Source organism: Chaetomium tenue (genome assembly GCF_020726465.1).
Source record: "Chaetomium tenue strain MPI-SDFR-AT-0079 chromosome Unknown F5144scaffold_4, whole genome shotgun sequence".
NCBI lineage: Eukaryota > Fungi > Ascomycota > Sordariomycetes > Sordariales > Chaetomiaceae > Chaetomium > Chaetomium tenue.
In genome coordinates this window covers 158,335-184,372 of record NW_027117332.1, presented here as the reverse complement: position 1 = coordinate 184,372, position 26,038 = coordinate 158,335, and the positions used below count along the sequence as shown (strand labels likewise).

General features: G+C 56.6%; 9 protein-coding genes across 9 annotated transcripts; 5 read left to right on the top strand and 4 right to left on the bottom strand.

The window, feature by feature from the left end:
* The first annotated feature begins 1,229 nt into the window (after positions 1-1,229).
* Positions 1,230-4,816, top strand: F5144DRAFT_570527 (kinase-like domain-containing protein). Its single transcript, XM_066788778.1, has 5 exons — positions 1,230-2,280; positions 2,354-2,697; positions 2,773-2,945; positions 2,998-4,396; positions 4,456-4,816. Exons 1-5 carry the CDS (start codon positions 1,726-1,728, stop codon positions 4,547-4,549), a joined length of 2,565 nt encoding a protein of 854 aa, XP_066642408.1. The 5' UTR covers positions 1,230-1,725; the 3' UTR covers positions 4,550-4,816.
* A 25-nt stretch (positions 4,817-4,841) lies between these two features.
* On the top strand, positions 4,842-7,284 carry F5144DRAFT_570523 (Alpha/Beta hydrolase protein). The gene is made up of 3 exons (XM_066788777.1): positions 4,842-5,746; positions 5,824-5,979; positions 6,042-7,284. The coding sequence occupies exons 1-3, from the start codon at positions 5,227-5,229 to the stop codon at positions 7,094-7,096; spliced, it is 1,731 nt and encodes a 576-aa protein (XP_066642407.1). The 5' UTR covers positions 4,842-5,226; the 3' UTR covers positions 7,097-7,284.
* Positions 7,285-7,351: 67 nt separating this feature from the next.
* F5144DRAFT_629318 (uncharacterized protein) lies at positions 7,352-7,970 on the bottom strand. The gene is made up of 2 exons (XM_066792374.1): positions 7,665-7,970; positions 7,352-7,594 (listed from the first exon to the last, which is right to left on the bottom strand). Exons 1-2 carry the CDS (start codon positions 7,889-7,891, stop codon positions 7,501-7,503), a joined length of 321 nt encoding a protein of 106 aa, XP_066642406.1. The 5' UTR covers positions 7,892-7,970; the 3' UTR covers positions 7,352-7,500.
* Positions 7,971-9,374: 1,404 nt separating this feature from the next.
* Positions 9,375-11,843, top strand: F5144DRAFT_570517 (Tannase/feruloyl esterase). Its single transcript, XM_066788776.1, has 3 exons — positions 9,375-10,177; positions 10,245-11,033; positions 11,143-11,843. The coding sequence occupies exons 1-3, from the start codon at positions 9,695-9,697 to the stop codon at positions 11,488-11,490; spliced, it is 1,620 nt and encodes a 539-aa protein (XP_066642405.1). The 5' UTR covers positions 9,375-9,694; the 3' UTR covers positions 11,491-11,843.
* Positions 11,844-12,589: 746 nt separating this feature from the next.
* F5144DRAFT_592320 (uncharacterized protein) lies at positions 12,590-13,759 on the top strand (the record flags this gene model as incomplete). The annotated part of the gene is made up of 1 exon (XM_066790354.1): positions 12,590-13,759. One exon carries the CDS (start codon positions 12,590-12,592, stop codon positions 13,757-13,759), a length of 1,170 nt encoding a protein of 389 aa, XP_066642404.1.
* A 1,148-nt stretch (positions 13,760-14,907) lies between these two features.
* F5144DRAFT_213356 (sulfate transporter family-domain-containing protein) lies at positions 14,908-17,912 on the bottom strand. Its single transcript, XM_066783068.1, has 3 exons — positions 16,982-17,912; positions 15,784-16,921; positions 14,908-15,733 (listed from the first exon to the last, which is right to left on the bottom strand). The coding sequence occupies exons 1-3, from the start codon at positions 17,470-17,472 to the stop codon at positions 15,002-15,004; spliced, it is 2,361 nt and encodes a 786-aa protein (XP_066642403.1). The 5' UTR covers positions 17,473-17,912; the 3' UTR covers positions 14,908-15,001.
* A 397-nt stretch (positions 17,913-18,309) lies between these two features.
* On the bottom strand, positions 18,310-20,784 carry F5144DRAFT_547403 (uncharacterized protein; the record flags this gene model as incomplete). The annotated part of the gene is made up of 2 exons (XM_066787469.1): positions 18,310-19,689; positions 19,747-20,784. The coding sequence occupies 2 exons, from the start codon at positions 20,782-20,784 to the stop codon at positions 18,310-18,312; spliced, it is 2,418 nt and encodes an 805-aa protein (XP_066642402.1).
* A 935-nt stretch (positions 20,785-21,719) lies between these two features.
* Positions 21,720-23,252, top strand: F5144DRAFT_488976 (cytidylyltransferase family-domain-containing protein; the record flags this gene model as incomplete). Its single annotated transcript, XM_066785698.1, has 3 exons — positions 21,720-21,872; positions 21,936-22,317; positions 22,393-23,252. The coding sequence occupies 3 exons, from the start codon at positions 21,720-21,722 to the stop codon at positions 23,250-23,252; spliced, it is 1,395 nt and encodes a 464-aa protein (XP_066642401.1).
* A 398-nt stretch (positions 23,253-23,650) lies between these two features.
* On the bottom strand, positions 23,651-25,526 carry F5144DRAFT_570511 (3-ketoacyl-CoA thiolase). The gene is made up of 4 exons (XM_066788775.1): positions 25,123-25,526; positions 24,872-25,052; positions 24,236-24,812; positions 23,651-24,166 (listed from the first exon to the last, which is right to left on the bottom strand). The coding sequence occupies exons 1-4, from the start codon at positions 25,185-25,187 to the stop codon at positions 23,742-23,744; spliced, it is 1,248 nt and encodes a 415-aa protein (XP_066642400.1). The 5' UTR covers positions 25,188-25,526; the 3' UTR covers positions 23,651-23,741.
* Positions 25,527-26,038: the final 512 nt, after the last annotated feature.

Here is a 26,038-nt window from a genome sequence, read left to right as displayed (position 1 = left end):
GCAAAGCCGCCCTGGATATTCCTCTCTGTCATGGAAGCAAAGAAGGCTTCGCGAAAGGCACAAAGGAACTCGAGCTTGGTGATATGGTTGAAGTGTGCGCGCATCAGCTCCTCGATCAGGCGACCGTATGCCTGTTTCAGTGGCCCGAAGCAGCCAACATCAAGTGGCTGGCACTTGTGGGAGGAGTGTGCAGGAATGCAGAGTGTGATGATCTTGTTGTCCCGGCAGTAGAGCTCGAACTCGGTGGAGTGGTGGCTTTCGTGGCCGTCGAGAATCAACAACCGGTATATACCCTTTGTCCGGGGCGCCGTATGGTAGTCGAAGTGCTTGATCCACTCAAGGCCAACTGCATTGGTAGTCCAGCCATTGTCGGTAGTCGCAATGCGCCAGTCGAGTGGTAGATTGCACTCGCGGTACCAGTTGGCGAGGTGGTATTGCGCGGCCAGGATGATGAATGGAGGGATGGCCCAGCCAAGGGCGTTAACCCCCTGGATCACAGTCGCCCATTCGCGATTACCAGGCTGGGCTAGCTTTGCCTTGCCACGGCCATCTGAGGTCGTACCTACCATACCTGGGAAGATCATACCCATCATAAACCCAGTCTCGTCGAAGTTATAGACATCGTCGTCTAGGATACCGTACTTGGCCTTCACATTCCGCACAAGCGTAAACCAATCGCCAATAACCTTTGGATCTTCGCACTTGGCCCTCTGGTAATCGTATCTACGTGTACGACGTGTACGGAGCTGTGGCTGGCGTTTGACGAAGTTGTGGGCCCAGAGCTTGCCGACAGGGGGCGCATCGCGTTCGCGGAGCAGGTGGTTGGCCATATCTTCCACACCACGCAGTCTAGGGGGAAATGCGCGCGCATCCAGTTCAAGTATATACTGAACTATCGTACGCTCTTCGAGATCTGTGAGCTTACGCGAGTTGACTGGCATATCGCGTCGTGCAGGCTTGCCGGCGCGACGACGACCTAGGGTTCTACGGTCGACGCCATATATCTTAGCTGCGGCTCGTTCGGTCAGATTCTTGTCGTTCTGAAGAGCTTCGAGGGCCAAGACTATCCGGTCTTCTCTTAAAGTAGGTGGCATCTCAGATGGTTGAGGAAATTGATGTTGGGTGCAAAGGTATCGCGTCGCGTAGAAAGTGGGTCACTCGCTTATATGGGTCATTCGCTTATAATATACGTTACTGGTGGATTATACCCAGCCTTGCCAGTCCTGTGCCAGATGTCGGTTTCATCTCCTTCAGCTTGTCGTCTTCCTTACTCAGCTTTTGCATTTTAGGGTCGCATTGAAGCATTTTTGTGCAACTCCAAAAGGGCTGAAGGTTCCTTCCGCCTCCCGCGCCGCAGGCCGCAGGCGACCAGCGAATGGGGGTCCTGGCGCTTAAGCGACGTTGGGAAGGTGAGGTCGCGCCCTCCAATCCGGGTTGCCTCCCCCGAACCAACAGTACCAGCGGGTGAGGCTGCTAAAAGACATGCAGATGGCGCTTTTCTTCAAACCATTTTTGTTCCGGGATTGCCATTTCGTTCAATCGGGCATCCTCGGTTCTAATCTTCATCAACATCGCCCTCCGTGCCCGCCAACCCGCCAGCGACGAAGGCGGCATTGCGACATGGGTTTGTCCAGACGAAGCGGGGGTTAACGAACCAAACAGCGCTTTCATTTTCTAACTGGTCCTGATTCACGTCTGTCCCCGCCAATCCGTCGCGGCTCTGCCATGGCCCTTGGCGTCAACCTCGAGCCGTTCTCGGGGTTCGCCGAGTTCGTCGCCGACACCAAGCCCAAATACACCGGCTGCGATATCGTCGGGAACCCGAAGCAGTACATCCCGCTCAGCGAACTCCAGAGGTACTGGACGAGACCACGCATCTCGAGGGTGCTCCACGCCTTTTCCGAACGCCTCGACATCGACGTCGACCTCATCAAGCGGCAGTACCTCCGCATCTTCTCCACCCTCGTCTACACCCACCACGATACCCTTCACCTCCTCGCCCGCTTGTTCATTAGTCTCAACCTCACCGACGAGAGGCTGCCGTTGCGCCGCCGCCCAAGCGAATGGCCCGACGCGACCTTCTACCGCGACTTCTTCACCCGGGTCGTGGAGAACCAGTGGCAGTTCTTCCCGCTGCAGTTCGATGCCGATCAGCTATACGACCGCTTTCTGGACGATAAATGCATTCTGCCCATCACACTCGGCGATCAGATTGCACACGGTAGCGCGGCCATCATTTATCGCTTCGACATCCATCCCGAGTATAACCGCATCGGTTTGGTATGCTTCCCCTTCACCCGAGGATTCTTCGCCTGCTCGATCCTAGTGCTAACTGCTTGCCGCCTCGCTCCAGGATAAAAACAAGCGCCTCGTTTCGCAGACATTTGTCTTCAAAATCTACCACAACAAGAAATATGAGGATTTCTACACGAACGAACGCCGTGCCCTACAACGTCTCAGCGCCGCCCCGTCGCCGAACGTAGTCAAGTTCCATGGGTCATTCCGGCAACTCGGCTCGTACTGTTTGATACTGGAATATGCAGACGGTGGAGATCTAGGCGAGTTCTTCGGCAAGCACAGTCCGCCCTCTGCGGTCGAGGACGTGGTGCTGTTTTGGAGGAGCCTCTTCCAGGTCTTCTCCGGCCTGGACAGGATCCACCAACTCATGTCGTACAACGATGATGAATTCATCAGGGGGTAAGTCCCTCTCCATCCGGTGATCTGAGACACATCAAACCACAGCAGTGCTGACATCAGTCCCCCTGTGTGCAGCATTCACGAAGACATTCGACCGGAAAACATCCTTATCATGAAGGGGCCGTCGGGATCTCCCTATGACTTTACACCCAAAGTAGCCGACTTTGGCCTGTACAGTCGCGTCAGAACAGCCAAGGCGAGATCCGGCGGGCCGATGGGACTTGACCATCAGGGCAATCAGCGATTCAGTACGTCCATACCTCCGGTCTTTCTGTGAGAAGAAGCTAACATCCCACCCAGGCTCACCCGAGTGCTGTCGTCATACGATCCAACGCAACAAAGGGACAAACATGATCACCACGAAGGCTGACATCTTCTCAATGGGAGCCCTCCTTAGTCACACCGCCGCTTGGGTAGTGGGCGGGACCGAGGAGCAAATAACCTACTTCCGACTACGCAGGGTCTACCACGAAGAAAACCTCCCCCGCTTCAAGAACAGCGGCTATGAGGGCTGCTTCCATAATAGCATCCAGCCACTGCCCGTCATCGAGCAAGAGCACAGAAAGCTCCGAGAGCGCTGCCACGCCTTGGACGACGTTACCCCCCAAGTGCTCGACTGGGTCGAAGCAAACATGCTCGTCCAATCCCCGAAGGACCGTCTACTGGCCAGGGACATCGGAGAAAAGTTCGAGCAGTTTATGGACAGCCGCTTCCTGGCAACCCCTTGTACCCAACCGCCGTCCGGCGCTACCGATTTGACAGTGCAATCCCAACTCTGGTCCGAGTTGGGATCCCCGCAATCGACCCTTGACGGTGTGTCGCCGGGCTCGCCTCCGCTACCAAACGGCACTTTTCCGGGTGTCGGTTTGGGAGTTGATTGCCCGCCTTCCATGCCAGATAACCCAACACGTCCGCAACTGACACGAGACGATCCCGAGCCAACCACCCGCGATGCTCAGCATACCAATCCAGATCGACCGTCGGCCCCCTCATCGTTAGAACCTCGGCAAGCGGACGCCTCCCAACGCACCTCTTCCAGCGCATCCCCCAAGATCGGCGTCTCCCAAATCCACCAATACAAGGACGCCATGCGCCAAGGGAAGGCGGCTGACCCAGAAACGGCGCAGCTGGTTGACTACCTCGAGCACAACCTCGGCGGGCGGGACCAGCTCTTCTTGATCGATGATTCGTCCAGCATGGCTGCTGAGAAGGCGACCATCTCAGACGGGTTCAAGGCGCTGGCCTGCATAGCTAAGCGGCTGGACCCGAACCAGGTAGAGCTGGCGTTTGCTTCGCGGCCTCACAAGGTCTTCCGGGCGCGCCGCATCCGCCGCCTACACGATCTTGTCAACAACTGTCTGTACCAGGGCGATGGCCACCTCATGGAGGGCCGTCTCGGCGAGCTGATCGACAACACCATCATCCCACGCCTGCCCTACAAGGTACTTGGAGTCAACGTCATCCCCTGGGCTCGCAAGAAGGTCAGCGTCTACGTCTTTACCGACGGCAACTGGGGACACGCCGACAACAGTGCCGATGCGTGCGGTGTCGAGAGGCCGGTCCGGCGTCTGATTGAAGAGCTGAAGAAGCGAAAGCTTGATCGGACGCAGGTGAGCTTGCATTTTGTCAGGTTTGGACATAAGGAGAATGGGAGGCAGAATCTGGAGCGCCTGGATGATTGTGGCCGGGCTGATGGTTGGTATGTTTTTGTCCATTCTACGCAAGCTCTTCAGGATGTGCTAACCATGGGTGCTCTAGGGATATTGTTGATGTGAAGCATATCAAGACGGAAGTTGTGGGCATGTTTATTGGCCCGTTGACTCGTTCCAACGACGATATCCCGGCTGGCTAGCGGCGAGCCGGGACTCGGATGGCGAGAGCGCAACGGTGTAAAGTTATTGTTTTGAGCACACACATCATTTGGGCGGCGTCATATACCAGGGGCTTGATTGTTTTGTTTTTGTTTGTCAGGGCGTATACGATGGTTGATGTAATTTGGTATATACCCTGTGACCTACTTACAACTAATCTTGGACACGGCTTGCCCGGCGACACGGTAATCTTGAATCTTGGTTCTCTCATCATCACCGTGCATGTGGCTCCCCACCCCTTCAGGCCGACGTTACATGGGTGCTCACCGCACCAGAACCACATCCATTTAACCAAATCTTCCGTTCAACATATCAGCTCTTCATATTCCAATGTAACTCATCTTGTACATACACATCGCCCATGTGAGACATTCTTTCCACTTGATCATCAATCACACGAACTGAGTCAACACCCACGCATCTTGTTTTGTTCTTTCTGGATGCGGTTGTGATTGGCATCAGTAGTTGCATTAGCGTCCCACTCATGTCTTACAGACGCAAGGTCATAAAAGTCAGGCACGCCGCCGATTTCGCCGACGATTCCCGTCACAACATATTATAAAAACTCGGGGCCGACCCGCAGCTCCCACATACTGGAGTATATCCCTTTCAAATCCCATCAACTCCCCTCATCCCCCGTCGCATACAGCCACCCACCATGAGAACAACGAGGTTCCTCCTCAGCACCTGGCTGGCCACCTTCGGCTCCGCCATCGCATATTCCCGCGCCCCCGTCGTCCACGCAAAAAACAACGTCACCTACCACGGCTTCCCCCGCGGCAGCATGGATGTCTTCCTCGGTATCCCTTACGGCCAAGACACCAGCGGTGCCCACCGCTTCCAGCCCCCGCGCCGATACCACCCCGCGCCCGGGAGCCATGTCGACGCCACCGAGTACGGCCCCAGCTGTCCGCAGGCGCTGGGGAAGTGGGCGCCGCCGATTTCGTTGGGGGAGATTACGGAGGTGTCGGAGGATTGTTTGCGGTTGAATGTGGCGAGGCCGAAGGGGATGACGGAGGGGGATGGCTTAAAGTTTCCGGTGATGGTGTATATTCATGGGGGGAGCTTTTGGGCGGGGAATGCGCATGATCCGACCATTTTGCCGGATGGGTTGGTCAGACAGTCGATGGAGAATGGGATGCCGGTGGTGCATGTCGCGATGAACTATCGGCTTGGGTGTAAGTGGGGGGGGTTTTCGGTGATGTGTGTTTGGGAGTGATTGGACGACAAACGGCGGATGCTAACTTAGGCACAGTCTTCGGGTTTGCACAATCTGACGCCCTCCAATCTGAAGGATCGGAAAATGCCGGTCTCAGGGACCAACGGCTTGCTCTGGAGTGGGTCAGAGACGAGATCGCGCAGTTTGGAGGTGATCCGGACAACATCACCATCTTTGGACAGTCGTCAGGGGGTTCGTGGCCCCCCCCCCGAAACTAGCCCCTGAACGATACTAACATACACATGTAATTCCAGGCCTTTCTGTTGGCATGCACATCATGGCCTATGGTGGTACTAAACCCGCCCCTTTCCAACAAGCCATCTGCCAGAGCCAAGCGCTGGAACCTGGAATCACCGGTACCTACACCATCGATGCCATGAAGGCGGTGGTTGACCATGTCGGCTGTGATGGAGCCGCCCTCCACTCAGACGAGACCATCGCTTGCCTGCGAGAACTCGACACACAAACTCTCCTCAACGCCAGCCTGGCAACCTACCGCTCTGACCTCAACATTGGAGATATCTGGCTCCCTGTTGTCGACGACGACTTCCTCCCAGCTGCCCCCTCGACGCTGATCCGGGAAGGGCGCTTCGCCAACGTAACCACCATGCTCGGCTGGTGCGACGACGACCTCACCTTCTTCACCGACTCCAGCATCCAAACCGCCGACGAGACCCGCCAATTCATCTCCGCCTACATCCCCAGCGTATCCAGCACCAACCTCGACACCCTCCTCTCCCTCTACCCCGTGTCCGACTTCACCGCGCAGTCCACCCCGACCCTCTCCCCCGAATTCTTCCGCGCCGCCCGCATCTTCCGCGACATCCTCATGACGTGCGAGCCCATCTGGTACGGGGAGCACCTCGCGCGCGCCGGCAACACCGTCTTCCTGTACGACTGGAACCAGACGGTGCTTGAGCCCCTCCTCGAGCGCGCCACCAACCAGAGCGGCTGGGGCCCCATCCACACGGCCGAGTTCGCCTACATCTTCTCCAGCTTCTGGCAGTACCGCTTGCCCGACCAACCGACCGCCGCCGATTATAGCCTCGCCAACCGCGGGTCGCGCTCTTGGTCCATGTTTGCGACTCTCGGATGGTTGGGGATAGAGGGGCATGATACTTTCCAGGGGTTTCGACCGGCGTTTGCGAAGGGGGATGACGGGTTTTCTGTTTTTGTGGCTGGCGGACCGTCGGAGGGGCTGTCGGCTGTTGATGGGCCGTACGCGAAGGAGGCGGTGCGGGCGCAGAGGTTGAGGGAGCGTTGTGCGTTTATCAACTCGGATGAGATGATTGAGCAGCTGGAGTATTAGGGGGTTGACATTCGTGAGCTTGTGTTGTGGTGGGCGATAGGTAGCGGAAGAATCGCGATGCGTATTATAATTTATATACCACAACACAGCGCAGGGGACGTACATACCTAGGTAGTTAAGGTTGTGCTCCGAGACTTTGAGCCGCCCTCTTAATTAGCAACTTGGAATATTGAACCTGCAACAGAGACTGATGATATCATCACTATTTCAAACCGCGTGTCTTGAGAAGTCTGGCTATATCAATCCGAAAGTGGCTGGCTCGTCTATCTGGCTGGCCTACTCGCTTCAATATCAAGTTATGTACATACGTTAATTACACTAGGTGGAATAGAATTGCTTCCCAACCCTTGCTTTCAGGCGCTCGTTTGTACATATCCCATTAGATCTCAGTCGGGTGCTGTCCTTTATGAACAGATGTATTGCGCGCCGCACTTGTCCAAGTTCGGTGTCAGATAAGCGGCCGACACGTAGTATCCTGACGGGTTCCTAACCCAGGCGCTGCACGACATGGATTGGATCAGCTTCACATCCTGCCAAAGACCAGGGTGCACTCGAATTTTGAACTTACGTCTCGCCCTTGATGGACTGGCCAGACTTAACGCAGGAGACCTTCACCTTCGCCCCCTTCGCGTATTGCCCAACAGCAGTGCAGCTCGTGCTGGCGCACTTCCGGTATTTGACGGCGGTCGTGGTCTTGAGTGTGCAAGACTTGACGGCGCGGTCCTCAAGGTCGGGGCTCGGTGCGGCGAGGGCAACGACGGCCAGAAGTGGTGCAACGAGAAACGAGGGAAGCATGGTGAATATGGGAAGCACGGTAGGTAGGCTTGCTTTGGTGGATGTTGAGTGTTCGTCTTGGAGGATGATGCCGAGTCTGGAATGCAAAGAACAACAGCAGGACCTATGCTTTCTATACCTGACCGTTCTCGAATTGCTTCTCAAAATAGCATGGAGATCGTAACTAATAACTTCATGCTGCAGGGGTTGCGATCCTCTTGTCGCGTAAGCGGAGGAATAACCTCACCGTTAGGCTCTTGGAAAGTGGTATCGGTAGTGGGTTTTGGTGGAGAGGACCAGCTCAGCCCTAATCGTCAGCAGAGGAATTCCTTACCAACCTTACAATGCGAGGGAGTCTCGGCCTCAATTCTTTTTAACAATGAACCCTAAATGGAACGGGGGAATGTCCCCGGACTATCGAGCCCCGGGCTTGGCCTGCAAGTGCCATGTGGTTGCATTCGATTTGATGGCGGATGGATCCAAATTCGGACTACACCCTCCCAACATGTTTAAGAAGCGTATCCGAATTTGTATCAGCTTTGGCTCCCAGCAGGGGACTAGCTGCCAGTTTGTCTACCAACGTGGACTCGGCCAGACCCTGGCGGCTCTGACGAGACTACTCCCGCAGTAACCTTAACCAGGCAGATGCGAACTACCGCTAACTCCTCTCCTAACGAATCATGGATTTCGTAGAGTAGCCGCCTCCTAAGAAAGGCCCTCGGCTGGAATCATACGTTAACTTCTACCTCCTCATATAGGTTAGCGCATAGCTGGTGGGAGGTGAACGATATTTGGTTGAAAAGCAAAAGCTCACCGGCTAGCCCCCTTCGTCGGTCGAAGGGAGGTAGTTGGTTACGAAACCCCTCGGGGTTTACTTCGTGTGCCCAGTTGCAGCCGTTGGTGCCCCGTCGGGCGACTGCGTAAGTATTTCTGAAGTGGAGGACTCTACCGGCGGCCCGATACCTCCCAGAAAAACCCCGAGCTAGCATCGTGATTCGAACCTTAGCCTTCCCTTAAGTCCGGTAGTGACGAGGGGCGAACCAGATGGCCCGTGGGCCGAGGGCCACCGCCTAACCGCTGAGCTACCCAGCTAGGTGGTGGTCCTCTGTTGGAAACCAGCTGCACAAACCGAACTTATATTGCGCCCACGGCCTCTTTGGGTATGGGCACCCTCTTTGAGCCAACCACCACCGTACGCGAAACATGCCCCGCCAAAATAATGTGGTGTTCAATGTTGTTTGTGTTCTGGGACATCCATGACCGCGCCTGGCGGTGAGCAACACTGTTCTAGCAACTTGTTACTCAGCAATTGAATCTGGAGCCCGAACTACCTTTAACTCTCAACACTCGGCCTCGCTCGGCTTGCCCAGTTGAGCCGAGCTTTCCCATCATTTTGCCCTGATATGGATCTCAACGTATGCCGAGAAACTGGAATCTATGTCACTTGGTAGCACATGTGGGTTGCACATGTGGCATTAAATACCAATTGACGGCGTGGGATCAACCCGAGCCCAAGGTTCGGTATGCCAATAAATTACGCCCCGTTGAGGCGCAGATGCGCATTGTTGGCAAGGCCCCGAAATCGCCCAGTGAGATGTTGATACGACGAATACGGTGGGGAGCGAACGCCTATGAACGCTGGGCAACCCGATCGGCAACACGCCAACATCGGGTTCCTCGGATTCAAATTTTCGAAACCAAGGATGAAATGAAATTGGAATGATTCAAAATACGGGGCCGGCGCCCTGCGGGCTGTGGCATTCTCAATGCCGTCTCAACATCCTTTTCTTTTCACATCTTGGTGGTACAATTTGAACTCAAACAATGACACCGGCAGCTCTCTCTGCCGCCTGTGTGCCAGCAAGCTTCAGCGGCCTCTCGCTGTTCGGCGCCGAATTCCTCTCCGTCGACACCAAACTCGTCACCAACTACAGCGGGTACGGCGTGGACGTCGCCCGGTTCACCCAACCCACGGTCGTGATCCAAAACGCCACTTTTTGCAACGTCACCGTATCCTACACGCACCCAGGCCAGGACGACGAAATCTTTGTTGAGACATGGCTCCCCATCGAGAACCCTACCTGGAATGACCGTCTCCAGGCCGTTGGCGGCGGTGGGTGGCAGGCCGGTCGGTTCTTGCTGTCCTGGGAGACGATGAAGGGCGCGCTTGGCGATGGCTACGCGACGAGCACCACCGACGGCGGGCTGGGGAGCGCTGTGACGCCTGACGAGTGGGCGTTGACCAGCCCCGGCAACGTCAACTGGTACAAGCTGAACAATTTCGCGTCTGTGTCGCTCAATGAGCAGGTGAGAGAGGACCTGCTCCAGACCCGGCTCTGGTGCTATGCTGTGTTGTCAGCTAACCCAGGAACAGGCCATTATTAGCAAGGACTTAATCAAACGCTTTTACGGCAAGGGCCCCGACTACTCGTACTGGAACGGCTGTTCCCAGGGTGGTCGACAGGGCCTCATGCTCGCACAGCGGTACCCCGACGCGTACGACGGCATCTCAGCCGGGGCACCGATTCTCTATTCAACCCTCACAGGGACGGGACTGTTCTGGCCCCAACAAGTGATGAACGTGCTCAAGACGTACCCCTACGGCTGCGAGATGGATGCCATCACCGCGGCAGCCGTGAAAGAATGCGACGGGCTGGACGGCATCACCGACGGCATCATCACGGATCCCGACGCCTGCCTGGCCTCGTTCGACCCCTTCAAGCTCGTCCGCACACCGGTCCCCAGCTGTCCCCAAGCTGGCAACCGAACCGTCGAGATCAGCCTCGCCGCCGCGGTGGTCGTCAACGCCACGTGGCACGGCATGGTCAAGCCCAACGGCGGCGCCCCGGTCTGGTATGGGCCGGGACCCGGCTCGCTTATCAGCGCCGAGGGCGACGGTATGTTGGTCCTCACGGGCACCGCAGCGACCAACTGCAGCTCCGGGACGTGTGCCAGTAACCCAAGCCCCTTGACCACAGGCTGGATCGAGAAGTTTGGCGCTCTCGGCGACCCTGCGTTCGACCTCAGCAAGATGTCCTACACCGACTTTGACGACATGGTGTACTACGGGCGGCAGATCTACCGCTCGGCCCTCGACACCGACGACCCCGACCTCTCCCGGTTCCGTGACGCCGGCGGAAAGATCATCAGCTTTCACGGTCTTGTAAGTTGTCCCCCTCCCACCACCCCCTTCCCCTAACCCCCCTATCACCCAACCCCCAAACAAAACAACAACAACCCCCCAAAATCTAACCACCCCCCCCTCTCAACAGTGGGACCCCTACATCCCCCCCCACGCCACCCGCCACTACCTCCGCACCGTCCGCACCACCACCGCCAACACCCCCTCCTTCTTCCGACACTACGAGGTGCCCGGACTCGGCCACTGCGCGGGGCACGCGAGCGGACAGCCGACGAGCTTGTTCGCACAGCTGCGCGCGTGGGTGGAGGAAGGACAAGCGCCGGGGCCGTCGCCTGTTAATGTTACCGCGCCGGTGGATGGGTCGGTGCGGAGGAGGGTGTTGTGTCCTTGGCCGGGGGTGGCGAGGTTTGTGGAGGGGTGTGAGGGGGTGGGGGAGGAGGGGTGTTGGAGTTGTGCTGATGAGGAGAGGGGAGAGTGAGGTTGTGAGGGGTGGTTGTTTATCGCGGTATGGTATTCGTATAATAAGTAGTACATAGTAATTAGTCGGAGGTGAGGACCGGGAGTCGGTCCCTGCCGTTGCTGGTGGGTGTCGATGAAATTTGAAATTGAATTGGGGAAGGTCGCAGTTGTTGTATGGTTCAGAGGGGATTAAACTGCGCGGAATAAACATTGGTTAGCAAATCGCTGTTTCTCTCAATCTCGCAACCTTTCCTCTCCTCCCTTTCATATCTCTTCATCAAGCACCAAGGGCGTTCATAGTGTTCATAGTGTTCATGGCAGCCCCCACGCTCCAGTGGTGGGGCGCGTGGAGTTTTGCGGTTTGGATTTTTGCGACATGCCCAGCCCGGATTGTGCAGGCAAGTGCCAGGGCGGCATCCAATTCGGGTTCGCATTTCGCGACCTTGTGGGGAATTCCCGAGAAACCGAGAACTTGGCGGGTGCTTGGTTCCTTGGCAGTTCTTATCATGCATGTTTCAGACTTTGACACAGACTTGAGATATCTTTTTACATTTACATGTGTTGACCAGTTGAACGGACTCGCATCTGGACTCATCAGTTCAAGGCCGGGGATACTAATTCCAACGGCTAGGCACTAATCAAGATGGGAACTGCCAACAACCAACAACCCGTTCGTCAAATAACCGAGTATCCGAACATTCCAGTTGACCTCGTATCTCTGCGCAGCCCCGGTGATTGGTTTGTGTGGTGTGTGGCACACTGTCGAGTCGAGTTCTTGTGTCCCCAGTCAGCACCAACTGTCAGCCCCTGACGCCATGCAGTACTTGGTATTTCTTGCGGAGCGAGACATGCAGGCAGCGATCTTAAATTCTTGTCGCTCCACAGCCAAACCGCGTCAGATTTGCATCTTCTCGTTTATTCTGCTTCTCCTCCATTGAACTTCCCTTTGATGTTTTGATACCAGCGTCGTCCTCTCTCTCCTCCGTCTTTTCCCGCCAAGATCGACGAGGCTCTCGTTCAGCGTCCCTTGTCCAGGCTGCTGATGTTCTGTTCCTCGTTCCTTGCTTATCCCTCAACCTTATCCCCATGCTGTGGGTAAAACAGCACTCCCTCTCCCCATGTTCGCCCAAGGCAAGCCCTTGACGACGCCCTCGGTCCTCAAGCTCGCCGCCGCCGCCTCCCTCTTCCTCGTCGTCCTCTTCTTCTTCCTCCCCCACGACGCCACCTCCCGCATCATCCCGACCCCCCGCGTCGACCTCACCCCAACGCACCGCCCCTCCTCACCCTCCTCCCCACCCCGCGACGACATAATCCCCAACCAAGTCCACTTCGTCTACATCCTCCCCAACACCACCACCAACTTCCACTTCCAATTCAGCCACTTCCTCTCCCTCTACGCCGCCTGGCACCACTTCCGCCCCGACTCCATCCACCTGCACACCAACACCCTCCCCACCGGCCCCGAAATCACCCGCGCCCGCAACGGCACCGCCGGCAAATGGAACGCCCACATCTTCAACACCACCCTCATCCCCCTCCAAATCCACACCGTCCCCGTGCCCACCCACGCCGGCAACGGCCAACCCCTCGCCAACATGGAACACCGCTCCGACTTCGTCCGCGTCCAGGCCGTCCACGACCACGGCGGCGTCTACCTCGACTGGGACGTGCACGCCCTGCGCGACCTGCGGCCCCTGCGGGAGAGCGGGTTCAGAGCGGTGGCGGGCCGCCAGCTGGGCGGGCAGATCAATAGTGGCACGTTTATGTCGGTTAAGGGGGGGAGGATGGTGCGGTTGTGGAGGGAGCAGATGCATGTGGTGTATACGGGCGGGTGGACGACGCATTCGAATGAGGTGATTACGCGCGTGGGGCAGAGGTTGGTGGGGGAGCCCGGGGGGAGGGAGATGTTGATTATGGAGAGGGAGGCGTTTGCGCCGGGGAGTTGGAGGGCGGAGGATACGGATGCGTTGTTTGGGGTGCGTGGGGATGTGGAGAGTAATTTGGTGGGTTATGTGGAGGGGGTGGCGCTGCCGGGGTATGAGGAGGCGTTTGAGGCAAGGTGGGAGCGGCCGGAGGAGTTTAAGGAGTGGGAGAGGGATTGGTCGTTTACGTATTTGTTGCATGCGTTTACCCCGGATAGGTGGTCGCATAAGGTCGCGGGGTTTGAGCACATCACGCCGAGGTATGTGTTGGAGAGGAGGAGCAATTTTGCGAGGGCTGTGTATCCGATCGCGAAGATTATGTACGACAAGGGGCTGATCGGGGTGGACGACTCGCATGAGGGGTGATGGGTTGTGGGCACTGCTGGTCGGGGTGGAGGGCGTTTGTATTATCTGTGTAAAGTTAGGTCGCCCTGCTACGGGCCGAGGCCGCCGACCTCCGCACCAAGGGCTATAGGGGCGGTAAAGCCCGAGGTATTGCTCAGGGGGAACGCCATACCTGGCAATGTTAATATATATCTCAGCATGGTCTTCAATGGGATACGAACCGTCCCTGAGCCAAATTGAAATCCCAGCGAGTCAACCCCGATCAACCCCTTCGCGATGGGAGCCGGCATGGCGTTTGGTTCAATGCCTTTGCCCTCCGCCACCGACGTCGCCGCGCGTCAGAAATACGTGTGCCCGCATGTTCCTGTGGCACCTGGAGTTCGGCCTGGGCGAACCAACTCCGATGGTGAAGGGTTACCCCACCGCGTCGACGAGGTCTGGTCCTCCGCTATCTTGTCTAGCTCTTCGGCGGCGCCCTCCTGCTTGCGTTTGCTGTAAGGACATCGCGCGTTTTCGCAGAACCAGTCTGCGAGGTGTCGGGCTTGCATGACCCGGATGGAGGGCGACAGAAGGCTGTACTCAGTCAGGACCGCCATGGGGCGCCTCATCTCTGAGTGTCCGGAGTCTACCTCGCAGTGCTTCCTTGTGCTCCTTGCTGGTCTTGTGCGTCAACAGGTTGATCGGAGTCACCGACGTAGTCGCAGACTTTGTGGTAGAATATCTTTTCTGCAATCGCCGCCGCTTTCCGCTTGGCGTTCACCAGCCTTGGAATTCGACAAATCTTAAGATATCCAGCTGCAGGCAGTCAGCCATGCGGACAGAATCATGTTGCCTTGTTCACATCTGGCCAAGGGGTGAGTGGCTGTGCACCAGCCATGAGAAGCAGGAAATCGGGCAGGAGCATGCAGTAAGACACAATGAAAGGATTGGATTTTGCTTCGATCAGATGTTCTCTGGTGACAGGAGGTTCAGACCGACATTAACATGTTCAGACCAACCTCAAGGAGCTTCAGACCGACTTCAACAACTTCAGACGGACATCTTCGTCCGAAATCTGGAGCCGTGCACGGGATGAAAGAAAAAAGAACTGCACCATCAATGAAAATAATGAAGTGCCCCAGAAATGTTAGTGGGATGGCACATCCTAGTCCATTCCCGGTAGGACGGCCGCAATGAGGGACAGAATGAGGATTGTTGACAGTCATCGAAGCTCAGTCGCCGCACAATTAACTTTTGATAGAACGCCATGCTCCTGGATTGTGACTACCGCGACTCCGTAACATGGCCATCTGAGCCCCCGAGCTCGCTCTGTTCCTCAGCCTCGGTAAGCTTCAACGCCTCGTGAACATCATCCACAAAGTGGTGTTCCCCGCCCGCGAGCTCAATGATGCCACTGCTCCGTAGCAATTGCCCGACCTTGGAATCGTGTCCCGGCCCCCGGCTGAAAAAGATACGGACACCTCGTTGCCGGTAGTCCCGCACAATCTCCTCGAGCACCTGTGTTCCACTACCGTCGAGCGACGTCACGCCGTGGATGTCAAATATGATGTTACGGTTCCAGTCCTCCCTCCTCAGCCGCGGCAGTGCCGGGTGAGCCATGCTTGAGCCGTACAGCTCCAACCGCCGGAGCCGTGTCTTCATCTCCCCAGTGTTGGCAAACGTCAGGGGCTCTGGGATCTTGACAATCAGGCACCCCTCGATGAACTCGAGACGGTCAAGATTTGCCTCGGCGTTCTCGAACCGGTTAGTGCCGGGGATGCGGCCGAGAATTTGGATGCGCGGGCGTGTCGCGTGGCGGATGACCTGTAACAAGGAAAGCCCGACGCCAATGGCCATGCCGAAAGAAAGGGAAAAGAAGATGGTGGCAACGACGATGGCGGCCATAAGCCCCAGTTCTTGCCAAGCACGGATCTTAAGGAAGAACGAGATGTCGTGCGGGCATTCTTCAATCAGCGACCAGGCTACAACACTGATCAGGGATGATAGTACGGGTTTCTGGGGCGACGTTAGACTCATATCACAGACCGGCGGAGGGGCAAGCAAACCGGAAGGTAGTAAAGGTACGGCAAAAGGAAGAGGATGCAAAGCAGCGTTAATCCACTCAAAATGATGGAGCTCACGGGCGTTCGGCCTCCCGTCGATTTGTTCACCTTGCTCCTGCCATAGCCGCCAAAGGAGGGTAGGCTCGAGAAGCAAGCGCCGACGAGGTTGGCCGTTCCCAGCGCGACTAGCTCGCGATTGGGGCTCAGTTGAATACCGGCGAAGGCTTCGCCGCCAAGACTCTTGGCTGCGACGGAGGATTCGAAGAAGCCGAGCAGGGCGATCAGAAACGAGGTGCTCATGGCCTCACGCATGTATCCCAGGTTGGCCGGCTGCAGCGGCCAGCGGAAGGTGAACAGGCGCCCGCTGGCCGCCTCGACTTTGCCGAGCACGGCGACGCCAGCCTTGTCCCACTCATACCAATAGGCGAGGAACGCGGACAGGACAACGACGAGGAAGCGGTCCGGGATGTAAGCAACGCCCGGGTACCGGGGCTGCATACGGCGCTTAATCTCCCGGCAAACCATGATGATGACGAAGCTTGTGGCGGCCACCGTAAAGGTCAGCGTGTGGGTTTTGTCTAGGTTGCGAAAGATAAAGGTGAGCTTGTCGACGCTGCTGGCGTGGCCGATGTGGGCTTGATCGGCTAGTTTATTGAGCCCGAGCTCAGGGATGAGCTGGTCCACGGCCACCACGACACCGATGGCGCTGATGAAACCTCGTAGGAACGGGCGCGATAGCACGCTATCCAGAAACCCTACACGACCAACACCGGCAATGAGGACCATGGCACCCGACATTCCGGCTATGATGCCACAAAGCCTGGCCTGCAGCGTCGCGTCATCATCACTACCACCCCGGTCGACGATGGATTTAATCACGGTACCGACGAGAAGCGAGCCTGCCGCCTCGGGGCCGACAATCATGGCGGGACAGCTCCCGAGAAGGGCGTAGATGAGCGGGTTGAAGACGAAGGCGTATAAGCCGTTCAGGGGAGGGACGTGGGCCAGGTTATCGGCGAGGGACAGCGCCATGGGCACGTACATGCCGGCCACGGTGAGAGCGCCGACGAAATCGCCCTTGAAATACGACCAGTTGTATTCCTTGGCCCAGACCATGACGGGCAGGTAGTATGAGAGGTACCTAAAACGGGGCCAGTTAGTATGAGCAGTGCAATCGTTGTGCACCGCGCAGAACGCTTACATCAGGGCAGAGTCCTTCACGCCATGTTGCTCGGCCAGCGCACTCGACGTGCTCATCTTCTTGCTTCTCATTTTGGACGCCCAGCGCCTTTTCCAGCTCCTACGTCTCGAGCCCTCCGAAACTGTGCCGTCAATACCGGGCACCGAGGCCTCCGTCTCGGATTCGGAAGGGCTAAGCCAGTCGGCCGGAAGACTCCCCGAAGGACTTGCCGGCCGTGGCGAGAAGGTGCCGTGGTTACAAGGCCCTTCATGTGCTTCTTCCCGGAAGTCTAGTGTGGCGCCAAGAAGAGACGTCGACTCTGTTGCATGCTGCCTGCTCGGCCCCGCCACGGGGCGGTTCGAGGGGCCCGCATCGCGTCGTGTGGAAGAGGCTTGGCCCGCGGTGTCGTTGACGGAGCTGGATGAGGAAGCGGTGTAGGTCTGGCGGAGACCGCTGGGGTGTGCGGGTGTATGGTCTTGTCCCGGGCGTGGGGAGTTCGGTTGGGAAGACATGGTTCGATGCTAGGTGGCGTCGGTATCGACGAGAAATCACCTGTGGCAGCGTTGAGACAAAAGCATTGATCAAGAACGGAGAGGACCGGGATTCGCAGCGGGTAACAAACGCGTTGCGGGCAGACAAGAGCAATTGGGTTTCCCGTCCAAGGCTCGTCAACATTAGGGAATTAGATGTGAGGGTACAATGCAAAGCGTCCTTCTTTGTTTGCACTCCTAGCCATGGGTTTGGCGAAGACCAGAGTGAAAAGTCAGAAACAAAGAATCACAAGTCAGAAAGAAGTGGTGTCGCGGCTTCGGTGCGTCCCGCAGTTGGTTTTCCTGGGCGGGCACTGGCGGGCTGGCAACAACCGAAAGTATCGTTGGTGACAGGGTCGGTCGAGGCGGCTTCGAGAATGGCCAGGCTTGGCGGATTTAAGGCAGGGCTGTTGACTCGAGAGATGCAGAACCCATCACAACCCCGCGATCCACGTGACTCCACTCACCCCACGTCAGCCAATTACAACACCAATCTCTGTTTCCGATTGTTCAGCTTCGCCGCAGCCCCACCAAAGATCGGCTGGGAGGGATCCTGTTGGTGACCCTGACTGCCTGAGACCTCCTGAGCCTCCCAACACCAGACTGTTCCAGGCCCCCGTGGTCAGGCGACGTTTGTGAGGTGCTCGAGCAGTTTGGGATCAAGCAGAGCAACCGGAGGCTCAAAATAACTATTCACTGCGAAACATCCATAGTCTATTTTAAATGCTTTTTCTCAACATGTCAGAATGTCGCCCTGCAAGAAGCACATCCGGGTATCAACCTCCATCTGCCAGCCTCGTCCACCTTATAAACACCATGTCAATCAAACATATCGCTAATTTCCTCGCCTTCATCTGGCGTAACGGCTAGCTCTAGCAGCTCATGGGCCAATTCCACTGTCTCAGCGTCAATCCCGGCCTCCATGACCAGATCTTCCTCGGCAAAGTTGAGCCTCGCGAGTGCTAGAAAGTAGCGTTGCGAGCCGCCGTGAGAGGCAGCCAGCTTTGCGGACGTGTTGGCAGCGATCGATGTCCTTGGGTCCGTGATAATAAAGTGGAGCAATCGTGTTGCCAGCGAGATGATGTGGTAGAGGAGACTTATAGGATCGGTGATCACATCCAGTGTCGTCTCGTCGGTAATACCCAAGGGTTCGCTGTGCGACTTTGCGCCATCTATCTCCATGGCTTCGGCATCGTTTGGAACCTGTTGATCCCCTCTGTTACCCCGAGAGTTCCCCGTGCCCGTCTGCTTCTCCACCTGCACGGGCAGGTCCGAGTCATACAAGCGATCGATAGCCCAGCACAGCACCGTAACAAGACGCGGGATGGCAACGTCACTCTCTGCGATCTGCAGTGTACCGAAGTGACTTGTGGCAAATATTGTCAGAGTCTCCAGTGCCGCCGACCTCACCATGATTTCTTTCCCGGACCCGTGGGCTGCCCACCGCGGCGGCTCGCAAAGAAAGGAAGACACACAGTCAATTACCGTAGCCGCAACTGCACGAGGGTTTCTTGCTTCGGTACGGCCGCTCGACGGTTCGGTTGTCGACGACGGGATAGGGCCGATACTATCACACGTGACCGACGTTCGCAAGATGGACATCATGACCAGCCAATCTGTTTCCGGATGCTTCGGGGAGAGCATCGTCAAGACAAAGTCAAATTCCATTGTCCTCCAGAACTCCAGTTGTGGAGAGGCGTCAGACCCTTGGAGGGGGGCTGGCAGGCAAGCCAGGGCGGCGAGGTATAGGAGGGAGAGACAATGAGTAACGTCGATGTTGAGATATAGTTGTCGAACTACCGTGTCGGGGTGTGTTGACAGATCGCCGCCAACACTATTGAGCCGGGGAAGGGCCACAAGGCGGCATGTTGTTATACAGACCGGAATCAGTAACGAAATAATGTGTGACGCGACCTCGGTCGCGTTAAGTTCGAGAGTATATACGATTAAGGCGACAAGGTGGTATATGGGCCCGTAGTATCGCTGCGCAAGACACTGGTGCCACATCTCGATCAGCATATCCGCAAACTCGACCAAGAGCGTTAACGGCTCGCCAGGTACTCCCATCTGGGGCAGCCTCTGAAGGATGATGGATGCCAGCGAATGCTTCGGGTCCGCGGGGAAGGCGTAGTGCGAGAAGACATCGAACGTAGGGGGCTGGTCGTAGATTGCGGTGTGATCTAGAAATAGCCTCAGGAACTTCAGGGTGGTTAGCGGTGGTATATATATTGTGATAGAAAGGCTCGATGGGCTTACATCGAGGGGGAATATATTTGACGGTATGGTTGGTATGTTGACCGTACGTGCGTTATCGAAAACCTCTCCTCCGTCTGTCTCGAGAGCAAACGTTGGGCTATCAACAATAGGACGCTTTCTCTTTCCCCTGGTCGGCGTACGCTCCCCCGGGGGTAGCGCAGAGGGGCCCGAATCCTTCCGTCGCAAGGTTTGGGTTTTACTAGGGCTGGACAGGACCTCGATTCCGTCGAATCCATCGGCCATTCCCCACGTCCTATCCTTCCTAGGTGTTGCCGGGCCACCTCCATCTTTCCGCTTGGGCTTTGCCCGTCCCAGTCCCTCTCTAAGGTCTTGACGGGCAAATTGTAGCTCGGTAGCTGTGCTGCGCTCTGCCGCACGGGCTTGCTCGGCGATGCGCTCTTGCTCGGCAAGCTTCTCAGTCGTTTCCCTCTTTATACGCGCGATCTCGGTTTCGAAAGTTGCGCGGTCTTTGCCGCGTGCAGAACGGAGGATGGAATTCTCTCCATGTGACGCCGTGAGGTGTGACTCTAATTCTGACACACGAGCCCGCAGCGTTGCGATGATCTCATTCTGACTTGCCGGTCCGGCACCATGGTGGGCTTGCGATGGTGGGACCGCATATGGGCGGGCGGCTTGCAGAGGCGGGCGGGTAAACTGCGACTGCCGTGGCGCTTGTTGCGGGCGCGCTGATGAGACAGGAGGTTGCACATACTGCGGACGCTGTGGGTAAACCGACCTCGAGGGCGGCAGCTGAGGATTCCATCGTTGTATGCCTGTTGTAGGATGGCGGGGTTGCTGGGTTGGAAGGGCGGTTTGTTGTGGGGGTCGGGGTGGCGGGAGAGCGTGCTCGTCAATCACGACGGTATCATCAAGATCGTCATCGTCAAAGTCGTACTCGAAGGCATTATCTTGTACTGGCGGCGCAGCCTGCGATTGAGCCAATTGTTGAGCTTGGGTGAACTGAATGGCATTATTTTCGAGCTCCTGCAGCACCGTATCGTTCAGGTCGTCGAAGCCGTCGTCGGAAAAGTCATCCATGGCCGCCAATTGTCGACATGACGCCATTGACGCTTTGCCAGAGCATGGTAGGGCAATGCGCCCGGGCACAAAACGTGTGTTTGCCCGTCTGGAAGAGGTCAAGGGGCCGCGTCGTTTTGAGATGTGGTTTCGACCTGGCATATACGCGTTTAGGCCAAGTTCCAGGGACCAAAACCCCCGCCTCACCGGGCTTTCGGTGTGAGAGCACTCCGATGGGTGGGGCAAATGCTTGACATGTGATTTGCGACAGCCTCCAGATTCTGTCCTGCAACCCGACCTTTTCAGAGTGCCAAGCCCCTCCATTGAACTCGCGGCAGCTTGATACCAGGTTTAATTCTCAATCACAGCTTTCTCCAAACATCAAACTTAAATTTCCAATCAATCTCCGGCTACATATTCATATATGTTCGGGCAGAATTTCGTCTGATACACCTGCCCCTGGTTGCTGCCAATCGTGTCCGAGACCTACCTGGACCATCCCAATCGCCGGTGATAAATCTGCCCCACTCCGCTCCCGAGTCCCTGTTGCGGAGCCAAGGAGCCAAGGTCGGGCGGATTGACGTAGGGCCTCCAAACCTCGAAATTTCAGACGCCAATCCGCTTTACGGCTGGCACTTCTGGGTTACCCAGGATTTCCAGGTTCTTTCTCTCAACTCCCCAAGGTTGTGAGTTGGCCCCAAAGCAAGCCCAACACTCGTTGTCCACCACTCCTAGGAATTCACGATAGGACGATTGGAGAACACCTGTCCTTACGCCGTTCCTCCGCAATCCTGCGGCCAACCCGCGACCCCCGAATCAGCCGAGCCCAAGCTTCCGACCGAGCTGACGCGCGCTCATCCTGCCTCCCCCTTTGTCAGCCACGCTTCCTCATAATCAGGGCCGGCTTCGATCGAGCGGCGACCTAGCAACCGGGGAACAAACAGCCTACCTTCAGCATGACGGGCAGATCGCGCCGGGGAGTTAAATTCTCCCACAACAACAAGCACTCCAACGGTCAAGATGGGCGTCGTGCCAGCTTCAGCGATGTGAGCGAAGAGGGGTCGCCGAACAAGGCGAGGTCCAGTGGGACGCTGGAAAACATCCAAGAGGTAAATACCCCTTGCGCCGGGTTGTTGGACGCGGATCCTCAAAGCTGACGATCACGATCGCAGAAACCCCCTACCCCTGAGGAGCAACAACAATCCGACTATGAGAAGAAGAAGGCCAACTTCATCACACGAACCTTCTGGACCTTTGTCATGATAGGCGGTTTCTTCGCCGCGCTGTTCATGGGCCATGTTTACATTTTGGTCATTATCACCGCAATCCAGATCGTCTCGTTCAAAGAGGTCATCGCCATCGCGAATGTGCCTAGTCGTGCCCGAGATCTGCAGTCAACCAAGAGCCTGAATTGGTATTGGCTCGCGACAACCATGTACTTTTTGTACGGAGAGAGTGTCGTCTATTACCTCAAGCATATCGTTTTGGTGGACAAGGTGTTGCTGCCGCTGGCAACCCATCACCGTTTCATCAGCTTCATTCTCTACGTTTTCGGTATGTACCCCTGCTAGTCTGTTTCCCGCCATCTCTGGTTCAAATGTGCTGATAAAATACCCACCTTGTGCTTAGGCTTTGTCTTTTTCGTCGGCTCGCTCAAGACCGGTCACCTCAAGTTCCAGTTCTCGCAATTTGCCTGGACTCACATGGCCCTCTTCCTCATCGTCGTCCAGGCCCATTTCGTCATGAATAACGTCCTCGAGGGGATGATCTGGTTCTTCTTGCCGGCGGCCCTAGTCATCACGAACGATATCTTCGCTTATATTTGCGGTATCACCTTTGGCCGCACACAGCTCATCAAGCTGTCCCCCAAGAAGACCGTCGAAGGTTTCGTCGGCGCGTGGATCATGACCGTCCTCTTCGGCATTGTCCTCACCAACATTCTGCTGCGTTCCCAGTACTTCATCTGCCCCGCGACGAACCTCGGCGCCAACATCTTCAGCGGCTTGGACTGCGACCCCAACCCCGTCTTCATCCCCCGCACCTACTCCACGCCGCAGCTGTTTTTCCTCCCTCCCAACTACACGCTCAGCATCACCACGTCTCCCATGCAGATCCACACCTTCTTCTGGGCCAGCTTTGCCTCCCTGATCGCGCCGTTTGGCGGTTTCTTTGCCTCCGGGTTGAAGCGGACGTTCAAGATCAAGGACTTTGGTGATTCGATCCCTGGCCACGGTGGCATGACGGACCGGATGGACTGTCAGTTCATCATGGGTCTCTTCGCCTTCATTTACTACCACACCTTCATTGCCTTCAAGCGGTCCTCGGTCACCCACGTCATGGAGCTGGCCATCATGGAGTTGACGGCCGACGAGCAGCTCGACGTGATCAAGGGCGTGTTGAAATACCTGACAAACCAGGGCGTGGTTAAACCTGAGGTACGTTCCATTTTCGATGCCTTCAATGTTCTGCGGCTAATATACAATCCTTAGACTCCGGCGTCGTTCGAGCAGTTCCTCTCGACTAGCCTTGAAGTATGAGCTGGGTAGTCACAACCCGATGGCTCCCGGGTCGCGATTGGGGCAGTGCATTTCCCTGGCGTTCGGTTTCGACAAGCGGACTTATTCGGATCCTGCGTATGTGTTACGAGACATCATTCTCATCCTTTATCGAGCATGGCCTCCAACGCTGGGTAGCCCCGAGTAGTCGTACGAGGTCGTAGTTGGATTCTAATTGTATCTTGTTCGATGTTGTGCACTGTATATACCCGCGTCTGCTTTTTCGGTTCCAGGGAAGGAACCAAACCCACCACAGAGAAAACCAGCCCATCTAACTTCAGGGACTTAAAAAAACACAAGGATGGATCAAAGTAGTGGTGAAGGAATGATATGATCTATTCCAAAAATGCCAACCAAGATTGCGCCGAGGTATATACACATTACACAGCAGTTTTCATGGCATCATCCCCCTCTCACCCCTGCTCATTGTTCGTTCACAAAAAGACCAGCCATGCCCATCCCCGTGCCGATGCACATGCTCGTCAGCAGGAGCTTCTTGCCGTTCTTCCGGCACTCGCTCAGGCCCGTGACAATCTGGCGGGCGCCGGTGGCGCCGAGCGGGTGGCCCAAGGCGATGGCACCGCCGCGCGGGTTCATCTTGGCCCAGTCCAGGCCGAGGGTGTCCCGGCAGTAGACGGCCATGCTGGCGAAGGCCTCGTTCACCTCGACGACGTCGATGTCGGCGAGCGTGATGCCGTGCTGCGCGAGTAGCTTGGGGATGGCCACGGTCGGGCCGATGCCCATGATGCGCGGCGCCAGGCCGGCCACGGTCGAGCCGACGTACTTGGCCATGATGGGCTGGCCAAGTTTGATGGCCGTAGACCGCTTCATGAGGAGGACGGCAGCCGCTGTGTTTATGACGTTAGTCCAGTGTCGAGAAGGTTGGGGGACAGATACTGATGCTCAAAATGACTTACCTCCATCGGTAACCTGGCTGGCGTTGCCGCCGGTGGTGGTGGGACCCCACTGCGGGAAGGCCACGCGGATCTTGGAAAGGCTTTCGGCGGTGGTGCCGGGCCGGATACCGTCGTCCTTGGAAACGGTGATCTCCTTCCACTCACCATCCGGGCCCTGGACGGTTGTCTTGATGGGCACGATCTCATCGTCGAACAGGCCGTCCTTTTGCGCTTGCTCGGCGCGGCGGAAACTCTCGGCGGCGTATTTATCCATCTCCTCGCGGGTGATGCCGAAGTCGCGGCTGACGTTCTCACTCGTCCAGCCCATGGGCTGCATGCAGTCGGCGGCCTCCTGCGACCGGCTGGTGACCTTCTCATCGAAGGGCTTCTCAAGAGCATCCCCACCGATCGTCATTTGCTCGACACCGATGGCAATGCCAACCTCGATGGATCCGCTGCTGATAGCGTGGGCGACATCGGCAACAGCCTTGAGCCCTGAGGAGCAGAAACGGTTCAGACTCGAGCAGGACGTGGTGTTGGGGAAACCGGCGGCCAAAGCCGAGGCCCGCAGCTTGTAGGCGGCCTTGCCATCGGAAACCTGTTACCCAGCGAGTTAGCTGTGTACTTGTTTCAGGCGGACATTGTAACGGGCCGCACATTTCCAAGGCAGATATCTTCAACGAGAGCAGGGTCGATGTTGCTCCGCTTGCGCACTTCATCGAGGAGCGCGAAAGAGATGAATTCGAGACTGCTGTCCTTCAGGCCGCCCTTCCTCGCCTTTGTCAGGGGTGTTCGGAGGGCGAGAGTAATTACGATATCGTCGGCATTCTTGGAGGTGCTGTTGCGTGCGGCTTCGTTAGACCAATATGACCATGAAGAAAAGTCCAAACCAGGGGAGGGAAGCGTACATGTGAGAGAGCGAGTTGCTCGGGGAGAGGTGCTTGAGAATGGATCCGAGGCGTTCGACGGCCATTGTTGCGGTATGGCTCGAGTGTGCGGCGGGAAAGTGGTTGCTCTAGTCCTGGAACGTTGTGTTGACGTGGACGGTGCAGAGGTCGACAATTGACACTTTATCAAATATAAGGGCGACGTCGGCGTTGGAGGGCGACAGAATGGTCAAGATGGTCGCTACGTTGACGGCGGTACCTTCATACTTAATGGTGTGGGGTTCGGTTTGCCGAGGCATCCCTCGGTTTCCGTTAGGTACTGAGCGATGCGCTGGGGTAAACTGACCCGAGGCGGATCTTCCCTGTGCCGTCGCATCTCTGCGGGGAAACCCGTCCCTGACCCTAACCGCGGAAGGGTTGATGAACTTGCGGCTCCACTATCGGCAGTTGCAGGTCGAAACATTAAACATTGAACATTCCATTCCAGATCTTCCACTTTGCAGTGATGATAGAAAGCAAAGACCGCTTCGAGTCTTATTGCTTGCGCTGGATGCAAACAAGGGCTTGCTTGCTTGACCAACCTGCTTTTCTCAAAGGCTTGGACATACCTATACAGTATACAGTACAGTATTCACCAACCGTGCCCCGACAGATTCATCTCGGCTTTGGGAGTCCAGATCATTTCGCCCGTTGCTGTCCCGCAGGCGACCCCTCCCTGCATGGGAATTGAAGAGCCAACGTCCTCAAAAGTTCGACATTGGCTCAGCGAAAGAAAGCTTCTTGACACGCACCCAGCGACATACGGCTCAATGCTTTCCTTTTTTGCCACGGCCAGCGGAAGACTTCTTGTTCCAACCAGTCAGTGCGCCCTACATCTCAGACATGGCGCCAACGCCCCCAATTTGCTTGGTCTCATTGTTGCCGAGTTGGCGAGCTT